General features: G+C 42.3%; 3 protein-coding genes across 3 annotated transcripts; all 3 read left to right on the top strand.

Moving 5' to 3' along the window:
* The first annotated feature begins 29 nt into the window (after positions 1-29).
* Positions 30-17,339, top strand: LOC103514375 (zinc finger protein 845-like). The gene is given in 6 exon segments (XM_026827360.1): positions 30-212; positions 679-822; positions 12,358-14,845; positions 14,847-15,839; positions 15,878-16,783; positions 16,896-17,339. Coding segments are annotated over 4 exon segments (4,086 nt in total). The 5' UTR covers positions 30-212; positions 679-822; positions 12,358-12,787; the 3' UTR covers positions 17,025-17,339.
* LOC103514379 (zinc finger protein Xfin-like) lies at positions 1,850-12,577 on the top strand. Its single transcript, XM_026827361.1, has 8 exons — positions 1,850-4,482; positions 4,648-4,884; positions 5,253-5,269; positions 5,725-6,496; positions 7,054-7,229; positions 7,873-8,056; positions 8,873-11,320; positions 11,788-12,577. The coding sequence occupies exons 1-8, from the start codon at positions 2,000-2,002 to the stop codon at positions 12,059-12,061; spliced, it is 6,591 nt and encodes a 2,196-aa protein (XP_026683162.1). The 5' UTR covers positions 1,850-1,999; the 3' UTR covers positions 12,062-12,577.
* Positions 6,787-23,201, top strand: LOC103514374 (zinc finger protein 845-like). Its single transcript, XM_026827362.1, has 6 exons — positions 6,787-7,273; positions 17,654-18,932; positions 19,596-19,832; positions 19,963-20,863; positions 21,075-22,504; positions 22,996-23,201. Exons 2-5 carry the CDS (start codon positions 17,898-17,900, stop codon positions 22,466-22,468), a joined length of 3,567 nt encoding a protein of 1,188 aa, XP_026683163.1. The 5' UTR covers positions 6,787-7,273; positions 17,654-17,897; the 3' UTR covers positions 22,469-22,504; positions 22,996-23,201.
* Positions 23,202-24,711: the final 1,510 nt, after the last annotated feature.

The raw sequence follows: 24,711 nt of genomic DNA, 5'->3' as shown, positions 1-24,711 counted from the left end.
CTTAAAATGAAATAAAAAAAATGAAAAACTGAAAAAGTTGGAAAATGAAACAGTCCTCATTATTTTATTGAATTATCATTTTAACAAAATTACCCTTTATTTCTTATGAGAAATGAAAAGCTAGAAGAGTGTTCAATTAACAAAACAAAACTATCGAAAATGTTCTGAAACACTACCACTCACCTACAACCATTTGTATCAGAGATGTCACGGTAAGTTTCCAACCCTCTCCTAAGACATCCATACCCTTTTTCTCAGATTGTATGAACTGCTTTGAGCCAAAGGCTATAACTTTCAGGTGGTATTTATGCTTGTACAGAAGTCACGTCCGTGGAATATTGCTACCAAAGGAACTGGCACAAACAAGCAGTGACCAGTGTTATTATAGGGTTAGGTTAAATGCAAGAAGGAGTTTTCAAAATTAGAGCAGTGATTAGTGTTATTATAGGGGTTAAATACATAAAGGAGCTTTTCTTTTCCACGGACGTGATTTCTGCATAATTACCAAATATATAAGTAGGTGAAAGTTGAGATATCAGTGGTGCGAGCGATTTCGATGAGAGTGAGAGGTTCAAGGAAGAAGTTGAGATTGATTGAGTGTGAAGACGGAGCAGGAATGGTACAGTTGGATAATTGAATAAATAAATAAATAAAAAGTACTGATCTGTTTCATAATAGTTTTCAGACTCATTGAATGACAATAGTTAACCTGTAACACATTGGAAGAATTGAACTCCTTTATCAATTGTCGACAAACAAATGAACTTCAGCAAAGTCACATCCAGATTGTCATGTGAAACTCAAGCCATTTCATCATTACAGGTATGTAAAGCCACCTCTTGCTTTCACAATGAAAAATACTAGTTTTCTCTGATTCAGATGAAATGTTGCGTCAACCTCAGTGGTAGTGCTGTGGACTTTGGATCTGTGGGTGGTTGGTTTGAGTCCAAGCTATGGCATTAAATTTTATAAATTGTATTAATTGGGGAATCTTAAATGTTGCATAGCAATTATAATTATCCTTCAGGCAACAGGATATTGTGAAATGCAAAGTAGAAAAAATATACTTTCAGAAGCAAGCCACTGGTCAAGGTTTGATTCTGATTCCATGTTTCGAACTGTGATCATTTTACAGCCCCTCTGTCCTTACAACAAACCAGATATCAAATGTTGCTGAAATCCAGCTCCAAATAAACTGTGGAACCATCAAGAAAAACTTCACTACATGTAGAAGTAGTTGTCACAAGTGCTTATTAGTCAATTGAAGCAATTGTGTGATATGTCCTAACATTTTCTACTATACTTCCATTGTTTCTTTAAATTTGATTAGTTTAAAACAACCTTTAACAAAAAGGTTTATTGTCATTTAGCCATTATTTTATTCATTCTTATAATGCCATGTGTATTCTCTTAATTGTCTTGTACATTTTTTTGCTTTTTATTTCCATCTAAATGGTAAATTTTAGATTTTCCCTTTTGCATTTGAAATGTGCATTTCTTTCCATGTCTTCCAACAAATCTATTTAAGAAGTTTTATTTTCTCATTATTTGTCTTAAATATCATACAAATACTGGGTATTTGTGTTTTCAAAAAATGGAATCACCCACATCAACTCCTTAGATAGGTGCTTAGTGAAATTAGAAAACATATTATGAACAAATTAGGAACAAATGAAAAACATAAATCTCATTTTCTGCTATTTGAACAATCTACTTGGACAACCTCTTTTTCCATGTAATGACTTCCTAGTCTTCCTCCTCACCATTAATTGTAGCCTTTGTCCCCAATTAGCTTTGGACAAACCTAGGTGAAATTCACTTTTAAAATATTGTATTGCTAGACATTAATTGTAGCCTTTGTCCCCAATTAGCTTTGGACAAACCTAGGTGAAATTCACTTTTAAAATATTGTATTGCTAGAAAAAAAAAACTTGATTAAAGGTGTTAAGATTTCTCTTAAACACTTGAAGGAAAAAAGACTAAGCTTACAGGAATAAAAATGGCCTACGTGAAAAATGTTAACCTCCTCAAACAGTTCAACAACAAAGCTGAAATGTTCTCGTCTCATCATCAAGTCAAACAAGAGGACCCCCTCCTCATCAACCCTTATGTTCACATGATGAACCAATATAGCACTGGCGGGGATAGTGTAATGGGTGTGTCCGTACATCCGACTCATCTATCCCATCCTATGTACAATAATATTGTACCTGACATGCAGCATGTTCCCGTACAACCACCAGGACATGCTATGCTACAGGGGAGCCAAGTGTCACAGAATACCCTCCCGCCACCACCCCTACAAGACTATATTATTCAGGAACTACAGCCGCAGGTGTCAGCAGCACCAACCAATGCCAAACCAGTGAAAGAGAAATCAAACGCACGCCCTTTTGAGTGTGAAATCTGTTTCCGTCGATTTAACCAGAAGCAAACGTTGAAACAGCACATCCTAACACACACAGGACAGAGACCGTTTGAATGCAACATTTGTTTCAAGACATTCACCCAGCAAGGTGCTCTGCAACGCCATATTGTGATTCATACTGGAGAGAAACCGTTCCAATGTACATTCTGTGATCTGAGCTTCCGACAGAAGATAAATCTGCATCGGCACATGAAGCTTCATACCGGAGCACCAAAAGAGTTCCAGTGTCGGATTTGTAAACGGGAATTCAGTCGGAAGGGCGCACTCTTGCGTCATGAACCAATACATGATACAGAGCGACCGCGTCTGAAATGTTCCTGCTGCAACAAAGATTTCCTCAACAAGGAAAGTTTAATGCGGCATGAGAAGAATCAGGAGTTACGGGAGAAAGGAATCAAACTTCCCAAGCGCAAGTTGAGTAAGAATGGAAAAATTGAGAAGATCCTTGTCAAATGTAAACACTGTAGAAAGTTATATCGGCGTAGCAAGTCTGTCCTGACTGTGACCAGTGATATCATGGCGTCCTGCTGCATCCAGTGCTCTTCATATGTTGGGGAACCAAACCCCTCGGGCATTCATCGGGAAGTAGAAATATTCCAATGTGAACTATGTCAGGCAATCTTCCAGAAGATAAACTCGTATGAGAAACACAAACAACTGCATAGTAACGACAGGAAGTACGAATGTGATATTTGCCATCTGAGATTCAAAGAGAAGCGTTTCATACGCGGCCACATGGTCACGCATTTCGACGTATGTGAACATCAGTGTCACATGTGCGGCCTTAACTTCAAGTATGCGTCCAAGCTACGCGCGCACTACGTCACGCATGCGGCCGAGTTGAAAGATGACCTGACGGATTATGTAAGCGTGTTCGAGTGCGACCAGTGCGCGCGATGTTTTTATCAACGAAACCAGATCATCCGGCATTTGAAAACGCACGCGAAGGAAGCGGTCGAAAGGAAAACGGGTCAGGGGAGAAGAAAAGCTGGGACGAGGAACGAGATGTCCACAGGAGCAGAGAAAGGGATGAGTGGTGGCCAAGAAGTGAAATCCGGTGAGATTAAAACTGAACGTGAGGAAGTGTATGAGCCGTTCGCGAATCTTTCGTTCGAGGACAACGCTCACTACGATGACAGCAACGATAACGGGGTAGACAGTTCGGGAGAAAACGATACGGCCGTCACCAACCATAACGAAATGTCCGAACCTCAAGAAGACCGGAGTAAGACGCATCCCTTCTTCTGCTACATCTGCAAGCGATCGTACACGAAGAAGCGGTCCCTGAACCGTCACTTCCAAGTGGCGCACACCAACTATGAGAAGTTCCCGTGTGAGATTTGCACCAAGACGTTCCAAACGAAGAATTCCCTCAAGCAGCATTACGTGCTGCATAAACCGCACAGCTTCAACTGCGACCAGTGTGATAAGACGTTCAACCGCAAGGATGCACTGGCGTCCCACAAGCTCATTCACTCGGACAAGAAATCCTTCCTGTGTCCTTACTGTCCGAAGAGTTTCTTTCAGAAACAGTCGCTTCACACGCATCTCATTCAGCACAAGGGGGATAAAAGCTACGAGTGTGGTGTGTGTGGGAAATGCTTCTACGAGAAGTCCACGCTGAACAGACACTATCTGTCCCACTCAGGGGAGCGCAAGTATTCCTGCTACATATGCAACATGTCTTTCATACAGAAGAATCATCTGGACAAGCATTTCCTGCGACATGACGAGATTGAGAAGAAGGTTCGCTTCGAGTGTGAACACTGTGAAAAGTGTTTCTACAGGAAGGATCACTATTTACGCCATCGACAGTCCCATGAGGAGAATCGTGTCCTGTACACTTGTAATCTCTGTGAAAGAAAGTTCACGGACAAGTACAGCTTAGCGAGGCATGTGAAGTATAAGAAGTGTGTAGGGAAGGAAGGAAGAGGAAAAAGGGAGGGTGGTGGGAGGAGAAGGAAGATAAAAGAAGAAAGTGGAGAGGAAGAGGAGGAGGAAGAAGGGAGTGCGGATGAGAATGTGGTGGTGAAAACTGAATCCTGGGTGTACTAGTGTAGTACCATTAACATCTATTGTTGCCTCACATGTAGAAAAATATATGATGAGGTGTTGACATGATTTTGAAAAAAAATTCTAACATTGTGGAGATGATTTTTAGATTTTTACTTACACATACTTTCGATTTATTTCAGAATAGTGATACCTACTAAGAAAAGCGGTGAGAAGAAAAGTAGCAAAACGAACGAGAAGAAAGCGACGAAAAGTAAAACGAAGGAGAATAACAAGAAAAAGAAGACGAATAAAAAGAAGAAGGCTACCAGTAAAAGATCTAACAAGAAGTATTTCGATGTAACTGAACAAAGTAATGAAGAAGAGGATGATGATTATGAAATGGATTATGGTGAAGATTTAGATGAAACGGCAAATTCACTTACTTTTATTTTGAAAATATTGTACGACCTAAATACATAAGACCTTGTTTAGACTGTGGGAGTAAAGGAACTTTTCAGTCTCACGTCTCATTCTGGCAGTATAAACAGGGTATACTCTATTTTATTCTCCTTACTTTCCGTGTCTGGTCATACTGGACCAATGCAATGGTTAGCAGTGGTGATTGCTTTGAATTGACTTTTGAAAATTAGGTGTTTCTTTAGCAGCCGCGATGGCCTAGAATTAACTATTGAAAATTAGGTGTTTCGTGTTTCTTTAGCAGCGGTGGTGGCCCTGAATCAACAATTAAAAATTAGGTGTTTCCTCAAATGCATTTTTCTAAAAATTTAAAACCCTCACCCTCTGTGTGTCTGTATTGAATTGTTCGCAGGTGTGAGGAAGAGGAGAGTAAGACTAGTTGTTTCCCCTCTCCCAATAAAAACCGAGAGCTCTCCATCCCCCCATGCCTTCGAGCAATTCAATGCAAGTCGCCAGAGACACCGTGAATAATTTGTATCAAGAAACTTAATGAAAAGCTTGCAATCAGTAAAGGAAGGATCACTAAAAAACCTTAGAAGTTATACTGTGACGTTAAACCCCTTAATGAAACACCAAAAGGGAGGATATTGATTTAAATGTCATGATTCCAAACTAGAAATCCTCTTGAGGATTGGTTCCTTTGAAAGAAAACCCGACGCTTTTGTATCTTTTAGTAATCTAGTAGCTAAGTCTAAATTCTTTTTGATTTTAAATCGTCAATACCTCGATTTTCTTCTCTTGATATACTGTAGCATAACATATAAAAAGAACTGTAGCAATGGCGTCTTACACTCAAAATTATAACTTCTTCTACAACAATACAGGAGAGGTAGAAATCAACCCCAACTATTTCGATAACGGGGCCTCAGGGCTTCAACACCCTCACCAATATTTACCTCATTTCCATGAACCTCCCCCTTCGGAGACTATGGTAAACATCCATTCTATGATTCCTATGGAGTTACCTCCTACGATGGAGGTGCTTGCACCACCGCCACAGCTCATACCAAACTCAACGTCTAAACCGGTAAAAGATCGACCTTTCCAATGTGAAACCTGTTTCCGTCGGTTCAGCTTAAAGAAAACGCTGCAACAGCACATCCTAACGCACACGGGGGAAAGGCCGTTCCCGTGTCCACTTTGTCCCAAGAGGTTCAGTCGCCAAGACAAGGTCCACCGCCACATGTTGGTGCACACCGGCGAAAAGCCGTTCGCCTGCACCGCGTGCGACAAACGATTTGGTCAGAAGGGCTCCCTCATGTTACACCTGAAGCTTCACCAAGACGCGCCGAAAGAGTTCAGGTGCAGCGTCTGTTGGAAGGAGTTCACGAGAAAGGTGTACCTGTCCCGCCACTTGGCAACGCACGATGAACGACCCAGACTGAAGTGCGCCTGCTGTGAGAGAGACTTCCTCAATAAGGAGAGTCTTCGACAACACGAGAAGAACCAGGAGAGGAGACGGAGCGGTCTTCAAGTGATGTACCCTAAGAGGAAGAGCACAGTTACGGTCAGCGTCTACTTGACGTGTAAGGGCTGCCTCAGGAAATTCCGACGTATCAAAACGAGTAGAAGTGTCACTCACGAGGTTCTCAACGAGTATTGCCTGACGTGTGGCGCGCGACTTTTTTTTTTAAAAAAAAAAAAAAAAAAAAAAAAAAAAAAAAACAAAAAAAACAAACAAACAAACAAACATACGTAGTAAATATATTTTAATCAAGTTAACCATAACTCACAAGCTGACACTTGGTTTGGTTAGGGTAGCAAATTCACTTCCTTTTATTTTGAAAATATTGTACGACCTAAATACATAAGACCTTTATTTGTTAGGTTTATATTAGACATCCTATGTATTAACATTATTCTTACCGTTTCTATTATTACTGGATACATAAGACCTTGTTTAGACTGTGGGAGTAAAGGAACTTGTCAGTCTCACGTCTCATTCTGGCAGGATAAACAGGGTATATTCTATTTTATACAATGCAATGGTCAGCAGTGGTGACTGCTTTGAATTAACTATCGGAAATTAGGTGTTTCTTTAGCAGCGGTGGTGGCCCTGAATCAACAATTAAAAATTAGGTGTTTCCTCAAATGCATTTTTCTAAAAATTTAAAACCCTCACCCTCTGTGTGTCTGTATTGAATTGTTCGCAGGTGTGAGGAAGAGGAGAGTAAGACTAGTTGTTTCCCCTCTCCCAATAAAAACCGAGAGCTCTCCATCCCCCCCATGCCTTCGAGCAATTCAATGCAAGTCGCCAGAGACACCGTGAATAATTTGTATCAAGAAACTCCACCCTGTATTAAGCTCGGTTTGACGATAAAGCACGAAGGTTGTCGAATAAGACCGAATGATGTCGAGAAAAGGAGAATAAAGGTACTGTTGAGAAATAGAAAGTTATGAAATAGTTCTTATTTATACTGCTTCTAAATAGGATCAAAGAGTTCCTTTACCCCAGAAGTAGGCTGTTATCAAATTCTCCAATTATGTTGGAGATAAAATTATATACCTCGGCTGGGATTAAACCCACGTCTACCTGATTACCAGGCTTGCGTGTTGACCACTATATCACCTAGGATACTGGCGAGTAGAAGGGGTTAGTTCTATTATATTTAATGTTTTGTACAGTATTGAAAATTGACTGACAGACTGAAATAATCTCACTTTTTCTCTTATTATTAGCATTTTTTCCTCCCAATACTTTCTCTATTTGTATGTGTGTGTTTTTTTTTTTCTTTTTTTAACTTTTGTAACTCCTCTTACCTTGAACTTTGTTTGAAAAAAGTATCCTAGATTAAACAGTCTTTGCGCTGGGCAGGTCACGTGAGTAGGATGTCGGAAGCCAGGATCGCAAAGCAGGTAGCTTTTGGAGAACTTTCCAAAGGATCAAGGAAACAGTGCAAACCAAAGAAGAGGTGGTCAGACGTTCTAAAAGATGACTTGAAATCCCTAAAAATAAATCTGAACACCTGGAGATATCAAGCTGGAGACAGAAACACCTGGAGAACAAAGATACACCAAGGAAGTAGACAACAGCACACTGAAAAGCAAAACGAGACAGCACAAAGAAGAGCCGAAAGACATGAAATTGAAGAAAACGACACCTGGAACTGTCCACTCTGCGATTTCACTAGACCTGGAAGAAGAGGAAGACAATATGTAAACTCACATATCACGCAGAGTCACAAATCGGAAACTTTCCAGGTATTTTTCCTCTTTCTTCCTCATGGTCCACGTCTCTGAGCCATATAGCACTACACTCCAGATATAGCATTTCGCATGATTATTATTACTATTCAAATTGTTCAAAACAATCAAAACCTTTTTAAAAGGCTAATCGAAGAAGAAATAAATTTAAAGTACCTATCTAAGCAATAACCCAGACATGGCTTCACTTCTCCTGATATATCAAACATGTCCACCCATATCATATATCCTTGGGACAAGTCCATTTGTTACACATGAGGGGTGTACGCTCCATAAGTCTCTGACATACTCCTGCTTCAGTGACGCGAACGTAAAATGGAAAATTAAACAGTCTTGTATTTTTACTGTTAAAAAAAAAGTTGACTGTTAACAGAAAAAAGAAAGAAAAGAAATAACTTTTTGTCATCTTGTCCTTCGTCCATAACCATGTTAAAATCGAAGCTCTGTTTAGTGCCCTTTAGTGTTGCGTCTAGTCAATTCATTCAGAATCACAGGCTTGTAAAAGACGATCAACTTCCACTGTTTAATCTCAAATAACTATTTTTATTTTCATTCATTATTGTTTAGCATTTTGTCAAATGCATGATTAATTTCTTTCTTAGTTCTAGTTTGTTGAACTTCCATTTTTGAAAGCCTTTTTTTTCGTATGATTGTTACTGTAGAAGAAATTTAAATTTAGGACAGATTCTACTTGGTCATATTGATCACTTTCTGAATAACAAAATCCGCCATACCCTGCATAAACTTATAAATATCTGTAGGCTAACAAAGAGAAATAGCAATGGCATCGTATATGCGAAACTTCAATTTTCTGTATAACACCAACACGGGGGAGGTCGAAATCAATCCCAACTATTTCGATAACGGAGCCTCAGGGCTTCAACAACATCCACACCCTCACCAACACTTGCCCCCACATCATCCCCATGGCCCTCCCCCTCAACAGACCATGCACCATGGTCACACCCACCCATCACACCCTCCACCCACCCGAGTCATCATAACACAAACTGCCATGGAGGACCAACCCTACCTGCTCCAGGAACTTCAACCGCAACCACATCTAATAAAGACAAACAGTCACATGGGAGCGCCACCTTTACCACCGCCTCCAACCATGCCTCCCACAACCCTAGCGGATCAACCACCCCCACCTGCCCCAGTGCGACCTAACGCCAAAACGAAGACTGTCAAAGATCGTCCCTTTGAGTGTAAAACGTGCTTCCGCAAGTTCAACCAGAAGCAAACGTTGAAACAGCACATCCTAACGCACACCGGACAGAGACCGTTTGAGTGCAACATCTGTTTCAAGACATTCACCCAGCAAGGTGCGCTGCAGAGACATATGGTCATTCATACAGGAGAGAAACCATTCCCGTGCACCGTGTGTGACATGAGCTTCCGACAGAAAGTCTCCCTGGTGAGTCACCTGAAACTGCACCAGGGCGCGCCTAAAGAGTACAAGTGCAGCGTGTGTCTGAAGGAGTTCACGAGGAAGGGACATCTCTCCCGGCACATGGTCATACATGATGATGAGCGGCCCAAACTGAAGTGTACCTGCTGTAACAAGGACTTCCTCAATAAGGAGAGTCTACAGCGTCATGAGAAGAACCAGGAGTTGCGGGAGAAAGGCCTCCAAGTGCCGAACCGGAATAAAGTGAAGGTTGGCCGTACGGTGAAGATGTTCCTAACGTGCAAGGATTGTGATAAAACATACCGACGCGTCAAAACCATCCTATGTATCACGCAGGATGTACTCAATGAGTATTGCTTGCAGTGTGCGCCACGCCATTATAACGGCAGTGAGAAGTTGAGCACTGGCATTATCAAGGAGGTTGAAATCTTCGAGTGTCCCATCTGCAAGGTGATTTTCTACAAGGAATCGAGTTACGAGAGACATAAACTGTTACACAGCGAAGACAGACCGTTTGAGTGTGACTACTGTCAGCTGAGGTTTAGCACGAAGAGTTTCCTCAAGACGCATATAACCAAACACATCGATGTGTACAAATTCCAATGCCACATGTGTGGTCTCAAGTTCAAATACTCGTTCAAGTTGAAGACGCACTATATCAAACACGTTCACGAATTTAAGGATTTCGAAGTGTCGGACTATGTGAAGATATTCGAGTGTCATTTCTGTCCAAGCGTGTTTTATTATCGACAGAAGATGATCAATCATTTGAAGAAGCACGAGATAGAAATGAGTGAGCAGAGTGTGAGGAAAGTGGAGGAAGAGAAAGCGGAGGCCCTGCGAAAGGAGGAAGCATATGATTATAACGAGGAGTATAATGACGGCTATGATGATAATATGGATTACGATGATTATGAACTAACACAAGGCCAGGGGAACCAGAGTCATCAGAAGAAGACAGATGTTGATCGGCCGTTCTCGTGTTACGTTTGCAAACGCTCGTACACAAAGAAGCGCTCGCTCAATCGACATTTCGTCGTTCAGCACACAAACTACGAGAAGTTCCGGTGTGAAATCTGCTCGAAAGAATTTCAGACGAAGAATTCCCTCAAGCAGCATTACGTACTGCATAAACCGCACAGCTTCAAATGTGACCAGTGTGATAAGACGTTCAACCGCAAGGATGCGCTAAAGTCGCACGCTCTCATACACTCGAATAACAAAGCGTTCCAGTGTACAATGTGCGAGAAGAGTTTCTTCCAGAAGCAATCGCTTCACTCGCATATGTCACAGCACAAGGGAGAGAAACCATTCGAGTGTGGTGTTTGTGGAAAGCGGTTCTACGAGAAGTCAACGCTGAACCGTCACTACTTGTCTCATTCAGGTGAACGGCGATATACTTGTGAAATATGTCTGATGAGTTTCACGCAGAAGAATGTGCTGAATCAGCATTACCTACGGCACGACGAGATTGAGAAGAAAGTCAAATTCGAGTGCGAAACCTGCGGGAAGGTATTCTATCGCAAGGACCATTACTTCCGACATATGAAATCGCACGAAACCAACCGGGACAAGTTGCCGTGCGAGAACTGTAACCGAATGTTTAGCGATAAATATAGCTTGGGTAGACATTTGAAACTGAACCGATGCTTCTTGCCGAAGAAGAAAGGGAGAAGTAGACAGGACAGCGAGGAGAGTGAAGAGTATGAGGATGATCTGAAAGAGGACAGTGAGGAGGAGGAAGAGGTCAAAGAAAACAAAGTACGGACGTACCCGCCTAAAAAGAAAAGCGGTGAGAAGAACCCCCCCCCCCCCCCCCCCCCTTCGAGATCTTTAAGCTGTGTCCTGTCCATACAGTCAACGGCCGCCGATCGACGAGGTAAATCGATGTGGTCGAGGCAGTGTGGACGGTTTCAGTCGACGTCGATCGATGTTGACTAGCAATAGCCGTAGAAAGTCGGTAGTGTCGGTACGGATCAAAAGATTTAAGTCGATTGTATACTGCGATTCTGTATGTAAATGTGTCAGTCGACGTCGACATACCTTTAGTGGCGTAGCGGACAGGTACGTACACTAAGTCCGAGAGCAACCCTTATCTGTTTAGGATTAAGTTCGCCCCGGGTGGAATCACACTTACACACTAAGTCCGAGAGCAACCCTTATCTGTTTAGGATTAAGTTCGCCCCGGGTGGAATCACACTTACACACTAAGTCCGAGAGCAACCCTTATCTGTTTAGGATTAAGTTCAAAGAAAAGCGGTGAGAAGAAAAGTAGCAAAACGAACGAGAAGAAAGCGACGAAAAGTAAAACGAAGGAGAATAACAAGAAAAAGAAGAAGGCTACCAGTAAAAGATCTAACAAGAAGTATTTCGATGTAACTGAACAAAGTAATGAAGAAGAGGATGATGATTATGAAATCGATTATGGTGAAGATTTAGATGAAACCAAAGAAGACGTTCAAGATATTAAACCGGATATTGATGAGAAAGTTAACGTTAAAGACGAAAAATTAGTCAGTTCAATCAAAGTCGAGTATGATTGACCAACAGTAGTGCGGACAGATCTCAAATGAGCTCATTTTTCACATACCTTTTTAAGTGCCCTTTTGTGAACAATATACACCAAATATACCAAACGAAAAGCTCAGATTGATTTGCCTCCATTTAAAAATAGACAAACCATAATCCTATAGAAAAAAACTAATAAGTATGGTTTTTACACGTGTACCGAAATCAATAACTTCCTAATTTGCACCTAAATAAGCTCTTCCCCGATAACATGGGAATGAAGAACTTTCCAACAGACTTATAACTTACCTGAATTGTGGCTTGTTCGCAGGTAAAAAGGGGACATGTGGGAAAATTCCAAATAAAATACCTCGAACAAAGTCCATCGCCACTATTAACCCACGCAAGAGAGAAACATTGAATAAATTGTCAGATGAAAAATGCACATATCAGTATGAGAATTAATGAAAAGCTTGCAATCAGTAAAGGAAGGATCACTAAAAAACCTTAGAAGTTATACTGTGACGTTAAACCCCTTAATGAAACACCAATGAGGAGGATATTGATCTAAATGTCATGATTCCAAACTAGAAATCCTCTTGATTAAACAGGGATTGGTTCCTTTGAAAGAAAACCCGACGCTTTTGTATCTTTTAGTAATCTAGTAGCTAAGTCTAAATTCTTTTTGATTTTAAATCGTCAATACCTCGATTTTCTTCTCTTGATATACTGTAGCATAACATATAAAAAGAACTGTAGCAATGGCGTCTTACACTCAAAATTATAACTTCTTCTACAACAATACAGGAGAGGTAGAAATCAACCCCAACTATTTCGATAACGGGGCCTCAGGGCTTCAACACCCTCACCAATATTTACCTCATTTCCATGAACCTCCCCCTTCGGAGACTATGGTAAACATCCATTCTATGATTCCTATGGAGTTACCTCCTACGATGGAGGTGCTTGCACCACCGCCACAGCTCATACCAAACTCAACGTCTAAACCGGTAAAAGATCGACCTTTCCAATGTGAAACCTGTTTCCGTCGGTTCAGCTTAAAGAAAACGCTGCAACAGCACATCCTAACGCACACGGGGGAAAGGCCGTTCCCGTGTCCACTTTGTCCCAAGAGGTTCAGTCGCCAAGACAAGGTCCACCGCCACATGTTGGTGCACACCGGCGAAAAGCCGTTCGCCTGCACCGCGTGCGACAAACGATTTGGTCAGAAGGGCTCCCTCATGTTACACCTGAAGCTTCACCAAGACGCGCCGAAAGAGTTCAGGTGCAGCGTCTGTTGGAAGGAGTTCACGAGAAAGGTGTACCTGTCCCGCCACTTGGCAACGCACGATGAACGACCCAGACTGAAGTGCGCCTGCTGTGAGAGAGACTTCCTCAATAAGGAGAGTCTTCGACAACACGAGAAGAACCAGGAGAGGAGACGGAGCGGTCTTCAAGTGATGTACCCTAAGAGGAAGAGCACAGTTACGGTCAGCGTCTACTTGACGTGTAAGGGCTGCCTCAGGAAATTCCGACGTATCAAAACGAGTAGAAGTGTCACTCACGAGGTTCTCAACGAGTATTGCCTGACGTGTGGCGCGCGACTTTATACAGGAACTGCGAAGTTGAGTGCAGGCATTATCAAGGAGTTTGAAATCTTCGAGTGCCCCACCTGTAACGCAACGTTTCGTAAAGCGAGCAGCTTTGAGCAGCATAAACTGTTGCACAGCGAAGCGCGGGAGTTTGAATGTGACTATTGTCACCTGCGGTTCAGAACGAAGACGTTCGTACGGTCCCACATCGCCAAGCATGTGGCGTGCAAGTACCAATGTCACATGTGTGGGCTCAAGTTCAGGTATGCGAAGAAGCTGAAGAGCCACTATGTACAACATGTGGATGAGTTTGTAGGATTTGATATTGCTGACTATGTGAAGACGTTCGAATGTCACCTGTGTGCGGATGTGTTGTACCAGCGACACAAGATGATCAAACATCTGCAAGGCCACGAGATTGCCAGCACGGATGAGGAGAATGTGACGAATCAAGAGATAGAGTCACTTGATCCGTCCGGATCCAGCAACCACCAGCTACAACCGGAAGAGATAGGTCAGAATGAAAGGATTGGAGAAGCGTGTGGTAACGCCTTTGATAAGGATATACCTGATATCTACGATGATGATATGGACTACAATGATTATGAACTGACTCACGGACAGACGGACCAGGTAAACCAACCGGAAGAGAAAAACCGGCCGTTTTCGTGCACCGTTTGCAAAAAGTCGTTCCCGCAAAAGGTCAATCTCAAACGACACTTTGTTGTGAAACACAAAGAGTGCGAAAAAGAGCGTTGTGACATCTGCGGGAAGGAATTCAAATCGAAGGATTCGCTCAAGCAGCATCAGTTAATACATAAACCACATAAACCACACCGTTTCAAATGTGACCACTGTGATAGAACTTTCCACCAAAAGAATGCGTTTCTATCGCATCTTCGGCATCATTCGAAAACGAAAGCGTTTCAGTGTACGGTTTGCAAAAAGTCGTTCGCAAAAGAGATCTGTCTCAAACGACACTTTGTCGTGCAACACACGGAGTACGAAAAGGAACGTTGTGACTTCTGCAGGAAAGAGTTCAAAACGAAGAAATCCCTCCAGCAGCATTACTTGCTGCATACACCGCACAGTTTCAAATGCGATCACTGTGATAGAACTTTCAGCCGAAAGGATTCGCTTCTATCACATCTTCGGCTTCATTCGAAAACGAAGGCGTTTCAGTGTGCGGTGTGCAAGAAGAGTTTCTTTCAAAAGCAAACGCTTTAGCACAGTTACGGTCAGCGTCTACTTGACGTGTAAGGGCTGCCTCAGGAAATTCCGACGTATCAAAACGAGTAGAAGTGTCACTCACGTGGTTCTCAACGAGTATTGCCTGACGTGTGGTGCGCGACTTTATACAGGAACTGCGAAGTTGAGTGCAGGCATTATCAAGGAGTTTGAAATCTTCGAGTGCCCCACCTGTAACGCAACGTTTCGTAAAGCGAGCAGCTTTGAGCAGCATAAACTGTTGCACAGCGAAGCGCGGGAGTTTGAATGTGACTATTGTCACCTGCGGTTCAGAACGAAGACGTTCGTACGGTCCCACATCGCCAAGCATGTGGCGTGCAAGTACCAATGTCACATGTGTGGGCTCAAGTTCAGGTATGCGAAGAAGCTGAAGAGCCACTATGTACAACATGTGGATGAGTTTGTAGGATTTGATATTGCTGACTATGTGAAGACGTTCGAATGTCACCTGTGTGCGGATGTGTTGTACCAGCGACACAAGATGATCAAACATCTGCAAGGCCACGAGATTGCCAGCACGGATGAGGAGAATGTGACGAATCAAGAGATAGAGTCACTTGATCCGTCCGGATCCAGCAACCACCAGCTACAACCGGAAGAGATAGGTCAGAATGAAAGGATTGGAGAAGCGTGTGGTAACGCCTTTGATAAGGATATACCTGATATCTACGATGATGATATGGACTACAATGATTATGAACTGACTCACGGACAGACGGACCAGGTAAACCAACCGGAAGAGAAAAACCGGCCGTTTTCGTGCACCGTTTGCAAAAAGTCGTTCCCGCAAAAGGTCAATCTCAAACGACACTTTGTTGTGAAACACAAAGAGTGCGAAAAAGAGCGTTGTGACATCTGCGGGAAGGAATTCAAATCGAAGGATTCGCTCAAGCAGCATCAGTTAATACATAAACCACATAAACCACACCGTTTCAAATGTGACCATTGTGATAGAACTTTCCACCAAAAGAATGCGTTTCTATCGCATCTTCGGCATCATTCGAAAACAAGTGCGAAAAAGAGCGTTGTGACATCTGCGGGAAGGAATTCAAATCGAAGGATTCGCTCAAGCAGCATCAGTTAATACATAAACCACACCGTTTCAAATGTGACCACTGTGATAGAACTTTCCACCAAAAGAATGCGTTTCTATCGCATCTTCGGCTTCATTCGAAAACGAAAGTGTTTCGGTGTACGGTTTGCAAAAAGTCGTTCGCAAAAGAGATCTGTCTCAAACGACACTTTGTCGTGCAACACACGGAGTACGAAAAGGAACGTTGTGACTTCTGCAGGAAAGAGTTCAAAACGAAGAAATCCCTCCAGCAGCATTACTTGCTGCATACACCGCACAGTTTCAAATGCGACCACTGTGATAGAACTTTCAGCCGAAAAGATTCGCTTCTATCACATCTTCGGCTTCATTCGAAAACAAAGGCGTTTCAGTGTGCGGTGTGCAAGAAGAGTTTCTTTCAAAAGCAAACGCTTACCTCTCACATGGCGCGACATAAAGAGAGAGCCTACGCGTGCACCGTCTGCGGTAAGCAATTCTACTTGAAGTCAACGCTGAATACGCATGCGCTGACGCATTCGGATACGAAAACGTTCCACTGTGACGTTTGCGAGAAGAGTTTCTATACGCGGCAATCGCTGTACACTCACGTGGCGCGGCATAGAGAGGAGAAACTTCAGTGTAGCCTTTGTGAAAAACAATACCCCGACAGATCTCGGCTGAACCGTCACTATCTCTCGCATTCGCGCCCGAAACGGCAGAAGCTCAATCTCCAGTGCAAATATTGCGAGAAGACTTTCTGTCGTCATTTTCACTATGCGCGTCATACGAAATGGCATGAGAAAAAAGGAAGCGTACCGACAAATGACAAAGAGGTCCAAGATGAGAGCATTGTTGAGAAGATTGATTTTCTGTCGTCATTTTCACTATGCGCGTCATACGAAATGGCATGAGAAAAAAGGAAGCGTACCGACAAATGACAAAGAGGTCCAAGATCAGAGCATTGTTGAGAAGATTGACAAAGAACCGACGAAAAGTAAGACAAAAGAGAATGCCACTAAGAAAATTGTTAAGAAAAAAGCAACAGTGAGCAAAAAATCGAGTAGGAAATGTACCAAACCTAGTAATGAAAATAATGGTGATAACTAGATTCTATAAAGATCCCTTGACCTTATCCGTGAAAACGATAGTAATGTAAATGAAAACGGTCATAGCTTGTCCGTTTTCAAGTTCTCAATTCTTTTATCCTAATCAAACGCAATCTTTTATCCAAATTTTATCCCTTTAAGTCAGTTTTAAAGGTTGTTTTTTCACATTTTTCACACACATGTATCTTTGATAGAGAGAAAAATTAATGTAATGACAAGTTTTGAAAATGGCGAACTTATGGGTCTTCGTCATTGATAAGAGAACCTGGCTGGCATATTCCGAATCAATACCAACACTCGGCATATCCAATATCACGGAAACGTTCTCGATTCTTTTATCCTAATCAAACGCAATCTTTTATCCAAATTTTATCCCTTTAAGTCAGTTTTAAAGGTTGTTTTTTCACATTATTCACGCACATGTATCTTTGATAGAGAGAAAAATTAATGTAATGACAAGTTTTGAAAGTGGCGAACTTATGGGTCTTCGTCATTGATAAGAGAATCTGGCTGGCATATTCCGAATCAATACCAACACTCGGCATATCCAATATCACGGAAATCTTGTTTGCTATGGAAAGAGTTGTTGAATGAGAAGTCTAACATGCTTGAATTGTGGCTTGTTCACAGATCCACAAAACGGGTGAATGAAAAACCCGAGAGACCCACTAGCAAGCCACGCGACGGAAAATATTTGCAATGTTCTCTTGAAATCGGTGATCGAATCGAAAACCAAAATCGATAAAAGGAAACAGTTGTCGATCAAATATATTTGTACATGGTACAGTGAACTGTGAGAGCATTAGACGTATATTGCGAGAACAAGAAAGTGACAAATTTACAGAGCAAACGGTCGAGTAGTGACGAATTAAACATGCAAAAGAACTCTGGTGGCGAAGTCTTTGAAGTTGTCTACGTAAACTCATTGGAAGATGAAAATAGCGGAAGCAATGTGAACTCTCAGACAAGTTTTGCGAGGAAGCATGAACGACATTCGTCGACAAAAGTCGACAAGGAGCGACCTTTCGAGTGTGAGATCTGTTTCAACAGATTCAGCCAGAAGCAAACGTTAAAGCAGCACATCCTAATACACACGGGGCAGAGACCATTTGAGTGCAACATCTGTAGTAAGACATTCACCCAGCAGGGCGCCCTTCACCGGCATTTAGCGCTTCATACGGAGGAAGACAAGCCGTTCACTTGTCACCTCTGTCCGCTCAGTTTTCGCCAACAGACGAACTTGAAGCGACATTTGAAACTGCATGAAGGAACCGCGAAAGTTTTCGAGTGTGAGATATGCGCTCGGCGCTTTGCGCGAAAGGAAGGTCTGGTCCGACATGGAAAAACGCATGAGCGCCAGCGGAAGACATTCGCCCAGCGGGGTTCGCTGCATCGTTTAGCGCTTCATACGGAGAGTGATAAGCCGTTCACTCTGCCTGAGCAAGAAAGCGGACAAGCAGCGGACATAGGTGACAACCTTCCGCTTAGTTTGGGGCAACATACGAATCCGCACGAAGGGAACGCCAAAGTTTTCGAGTGTGACATATGCACGCGTCGCTTTGCCCGTAAGGAAGGTCTGGTCCGACATGAGAAAACGCATGAGCGCCAGTTGGAGGGTAACGTGCGGCATTTCTGTTCACATTGCAACCAATCGTTTGCGAACGAACTGAGCCTGAAGAAACACGAGGATGGTCATTATAGTTCTCGAATTGAAGACATGAACGAAATGTCAAACCAGATCTCGTCCACGGGGAAAGTGTTAACAGATAAGGAAAATACTGAAAGTAGAGCTGGGTCGTCTTCAAAGAAAATTCTCTTCCTAACATTCGCCTGTCCGATGTGTAACTTCACGTGTTCTAAGTCGGCAGACTTCGAGGTCCATCAGCTTACACATGTCCGGGAAGACAACATCTGGGGTTCGCTGCATCGTTTAGCGCTTCATACGGAGAGTGATAAGCCGTTCACTCTGCCTGAGCAAGAAAGCGGACAAGCAGCGGACATGGGTGACAACCTTCCGCTTAGTTTTGGGCAACATACAAACGTGAAGCGACATACGAATCCGCACGAAGGGAACGCCAAAGTTTTCGAGTGTGACATATGCACGCGTCGCTTTGTCCGTAAGGAAGGTCTGGTCCGACATGAGAAAACGCATGAGCGCCAGTTGGAGGGTAACGTGCAGCATTTCTGTTCACATTGCAACCAATCGTTTGCAAACAAACTGAGCCTGAAGAAACACGAGGATGGTCATTATAGTTCTCGAATTGAAGACATGAACGAAATGTCAAACCAGATCTCGTCCACGGGGAAAGTGTTAACAGATAAGGAAAATACTGAAAGTAGAGCTGGGTCGTCTTCAAAGAAAATTCTCTTCCTAACATTCGCCTGTCCGATGTGTAACTTCACGTGTTCTAAGTCGGCAGACTTCGAGGTCCATCAGCTTACACATGTCCGGGAAGACAACATCTGCGTCTTCTGCAATTTAGAATTCTCCAGCCAAGACCTGGTCCTGGCCCACATTGACGATTGCCACATGCTGGGCCCGGCCCACTGCTGCAAACTGTGCCCAGACAACATCTGCGTCTTCTGCAATTTAGAATTCTCCAGCCAAGACCTGGTCCTGGCCCACATTGACGATTGCCACATGCTGGGCCCGGTCCACTGCTGCAAACTGTGCCCGGAAACATTCAGCCAAGAGTCGCACCTCAGCGACCACTACCTCGTGCATCGTCGGGACGTGGATTTGAGCGACTATGTGCGCGTCTATCAGTGCTACCTCTGTGACCAACTGTTCGCGCGACGCTCTCGAATTGTCAGTCACGTGAGGAAGCACGAAAAACGAGGTGATGTAAGAAGCCAAGGCGGATACTCTAAATCTAAACACAAAAGTAAAGGTAGCAAAAGAAACCTTCGCAGAGGTACGAAACCTGGTAGACAAGATGGTCAGTCACGTGAGGAAGCACGAAAAACGAGGTGATGTAAGAAGCCAAGGCGGATACTCTAAATCTAAACACAAAAGTCAAGGTAGCAAAAGAAACCTTCGCAGAGGTACGAAACCTGGGAGACAAGATGACAACCTAAACCAAAGTACAAAGCATGGAACTTCAGAGTATGGAAATGACCGAGGAAGTTTTATAGGTGAAGAACCAATAGATTCGTTCATAACCACTTTGCTCAAACAACAGGACATTGGTCAAAATAACGCTCACTTAGAAGCTCAGGACATTCAAAATGACGCTTATGTAGAAACTGAGAACATTGCTCAAGATAACTATGGTGAGATGCATGACAAACTAGAGTACACGCCCCACGTAACGCCTGTAGATGAAATGAAATTCGATGGAGTATTAGTAAAAGCCGATACCGTAATTAGAAAGCCTTTTGATCTCGAATTCACCAGAAAATCCACAACTTTGTCAGCACAAACGGAAGAAAATCTTGTGCCTTCTGTTATCTCCAAAAGTATTAAAATTGAACAAGGTAGTGAAGATAAACTAGTCACGCTTCATACTAATGATGGAGACCAAGAACTATTAGACAAGAGTCTTTACAAATCCCATGAAAATGTGGTTCAGGATCCCATCGATATTCTGTACGAAAACGACCAACCTGTCAGTATATTCTACAAACAGGACGATTATACCGTACAACTTATCAATCCTGAAGGGAACTTGGACGCTCAGGAAAATCCTGACGATCCTGAGGACATTGAAATAAAGCAAGAAGAATTCAAGGATCAAGTAGAAGGATTTGAAAATGAAGTTAGCCAAGAAGATGAGGAAAATTGTGAAAGTGAAGTATACCAAGACAATGAAGAAATGACTACAAATGAAGTATATCAAGGTTATGGAGAAAAATGTACAACTTATCAATCCTGAAGGGAACTTGGACGCTCAGGAAAATCCTGACGATCCTGAGGACATTGAAATAAAGCAAGAAGAATTCCAGGATCAAGTAGAAGGATTTGAAAATGAAGTTAGCCAAGAAGATGAAAATTATGAAAGTGAAGTATACCAAGACAATGAAGAAATGACTACAAATGAAGTATATCAAGGTTATGGAGAAAACTATAAAAAAGAATTGCTCCAAGATCATGTAGAAGAGCATCCAGAAGAAATCTATGATAATGAAGAGCACCAAAAAGAAAGCTATGAAAATGAAACATACCAAAAAGAAGTCTATGAAAATGAAACATACCAAGAACATGAACAACAAATTTATCAAGATAAAGAAAACACTGAAGTAGAAGACGATGACACAATGTTCCTGGAAGAACGAACAACGAGTGCTCCGAACTCCCCAAGAGATTTGGATGACGACTACGACATTGACGAGTTAGTTGAAGCGAATCTCAACATGGATGTTGAACAGAGTAGCAACAAAGAGATAAGCAAAGATATCGATGAGGCTCTATTAGGCAAAGGTCTCAATAAGGCTCACAAGGCAGATGATATTTCATGGGATTCTGCAGCAATCAAAGGGTCAGACAGTTCGTTGAACCCTCAAAGCAACACTGACGCGGTCTCTAATGCTATGATCACGGAAGCTTTGCTGTCAAATTTTAAAGGCAAAGGAGTTATCAAAGCGAAACAAAAGGTCGAATACGTCAAAGTCAGTTTCGATGCAGACGGTCTCTTCTGCGAAGATGACGAAAGTTCCCAGGAGAAAGGCGTGTCTCCCTACGCGTGTTACGTGTGCAAGAAGTCGTACGCCAACAAGAACAGCATGCGGAGACACTTCCGGCTCACGCATACGAATTATGAGAAGCTGCCGTGCGACCAGTGTCCGAAAATATTCCAATCCAAGGATGCGCTCCGCAAGCACATCCGTGCGTTACACACGCCGCACCGCTTCAAGTGTGGCGTGTGTCAGCGAACGTTCAACCGCAAGGATGCGTTGGCGAGCCACGCCCGCACTCACAGCGCCGAGAGACCGTTCGCGTGCGAAACGTGCGGTGCGAGTTTCGCGCAGAAACAACACTTGTACGCGCACTCCATGAAGCATCGGCAAGACATACAGAGCAGACCGTTCGTGTGTGACTACTGCGGGAAGCGGTTTCAGGGCAAGGAGATCCTGAAGAGGCACTGTCTCATTCATACCAACGAGCGTAACTTTGCGTGTCACATCTGCAATCGTACGTTCATTCAGAAAAACCACCTTGACAAGCATCTGCTCATTCATAATGAGGACGCAGCCAAGTACCCGTGCGCTATATGCGACAAGATATTCAGTAGGAAGGACACCATGCAGCGACATGCGGAAACGCATGCGAATGGGCGTCGACTGTACCATTGCGCTCATTGCGACAAGGGACTGAAGAGTAAGGTGACCCTGGCGTTGCACTTGAAGAGGAAGATTTGTATGAGCAGTCGAAAGTGGGCGAAGAAGGAGAAGGAATTGGGGAGGAATGTATTCTATGAAGGGGGGTACATCCCAACAAAAAAATAAACAGGATATTCATTCTATTAAAGAAAGTTTTAACACATGTATTCTATGAAGGGGGGTACATCCCAACAAAAAAATAAACAGGACATTCATTCTATTAAAGAAAGTTTTAACACAAAATGTTGTCATTTTTCCCCCTCCCTCTTCTCTTTCTTTGTAAATATTATGTTCTGTCTTATTGAAAAATGGACATATCCACTTTTGGTCGAGCATCTCTAACCATGATATTGTCAATGACATGCTTATACAAAAGATCCAAAATGACATCTATCCTACTTTTGACTTGTTTGGACTTTTCCAAAAATGAAGCAAACTGATATTCAACGTCAATTGATCCCATGATTGTTCAGGCAGTATTTTCTTACCTATATGATTATTTTTGCTTATATGATGTGTTTGATCTCAACACCAATGGTAGTGAAGGGTGGGTCTGGAACAGAATAAAAGTGAAATATTTTATTGCAGTGGAGGGTGGAAGTCAGTGATATGTAATGCATGTAAGCTGGGGAAGCTGTTATCAACTCTAACACAAAATGTTGTCTTAAATCCATTTTTCCCCCTCCCTCTTCTCTTTCTTTGTAAATATTATGTTCTGTCTTATTGAAAAATAAAAAAAAGAGGAATGACCTTGTGAATCACTATGAGATGGTTGATAAATGAACGTTTGTGTGGACATGATGTTTCAATACAAGACAGTTATTTCCTATAAATTGGTGGCTTAGTACCCACTATCCAATAAAAAACACATAGGTATTAGGTACCTACATATCCAAAATCATACACATCTTTTCTGACTATTATGACCCATTTAATAAGCCATAGTAAATATTTTTTGAATCTCTTGTTCTTTAATTCGAAAAAAAGACAAAATAAGAACGCCAAAATATTTGATAGGTTAAACGCACAAATGAGCAGTGATCAGTGTTAGGTTAGGGTTAGGTTAAACGCACAAATGAGCAGTGATCAGTGTTAGGTTAGGGTTAGGTTAAACGCACAAATGAGCAGTGATCAGTGTTAGGTTAGGGTTAGGTTAAACGCACAAATGAGCAGTGATCAGTGTTAGGTTAGGGTTAGGTTAAACGCACAAATGAGCAGTGATCAGTGTTAGGTTAGGGTTAGGTTAAACGCACAAATGAGCAGTGATCAGTGTTAGGTTAGGGTTAGGTTAAACGCACAAATGAGCAGTGATCAGTGTTAGGTTAGGGTTAGGTTAAACGCACAAATGAGCAGTGATCAGTGTTAGGTTAGGGTTAGGTTAAACGCACAAATGAGCAGTGATCAGTGTTAGGTTAGGGTTAGGTTAAACGCACAAATGAGCAGTGATCAGTGTTAGGTTAGGGTTAGGTTAAACGCACAAATGAGCAGTGATCAGTGTTAGGTTAGGGTTAGGTTAAACGCACAAATGAGCAGTGATCAGTGTTAGGTTAGGGTTAGGTTAAACGCACAAATGAGCAGTGATCAGTGTTAGGTTAGGGTTAGGTTAAACGCACAAATGAGCAGTGATCAGTGTTAGGTTAGGGTTAGGTTAAACGCACAAATGAGCAGTGACCAGTGTTATTGTAGGGTTAGGTTGAACACAAAAAGGAATTTTCCAAATGAGCAGTGACCAGTGTTAGGTTAGTGTTAGGTTAAACGCAAAAAGTATGTGTTACAACATGTTGTTTGCGCCGGTCAAAACTACATCTAGCACACTCTTAAAGTAAGTTTTTCCTCTTATATAGAAATTTTCAGTAAATTTGCCATTGACGTGTCTTATGCATAATTACCAACTCTTTTTCTTCCTTTTCAAGGAATGTTTGGGATTTTTATTTAACAACTTCATTAATGGCTATCACACTCAGACCATCAGAACATGGGTGAGAAAAAAAAAAAAAAAAAACTCCAGACCATTGAGACTTGGGTCTCAAGCTTTTCCAACTACACATGTTGTGATTCTCTTGGCATCAGTGGCTAGCATTAGATAATAGTCCCTGATAAAAGTACCACATAGCTTTGTAAATGTAACCCTTCAGCAAGTTCTTACCTTTCAGCCACAAGTCGTCAGATGTTATTGCTTGTCAAAGGATCACACAAATCACACGAGGTGGAGTTTTGAGTTTTGATGAATGATAGTAATGATGATGATGTCAGCTTTTCGTGCTGTTATTTTACTGGTAATATAAGCACGCAAACTCAAATACTCAAAATGGTTTGTTATATGAGAGGAACGATAGTAATAGTAATAATAATTTTGTTCTTTGTTGAAA

Source organism: Diaphorina citri, unplaced genomic scaffold, assembly GCF_000475195.1.
Source record: "Diaphorina citri unplaced genomic scaffold, Diaci psyllid genome assembly version 1.1 scaffold1128, whole genome shotgun sequence".
Classification (NCBI taxonomy): Eukaryota; Metazoa; Arthropoda; class Insecta; order Hemiptera; family Psyllidae; genus Diaphorina; species Diaphorina citri.
This window is presented reverse-complemented; position numbering and strand designations above follow the sequence as displayed.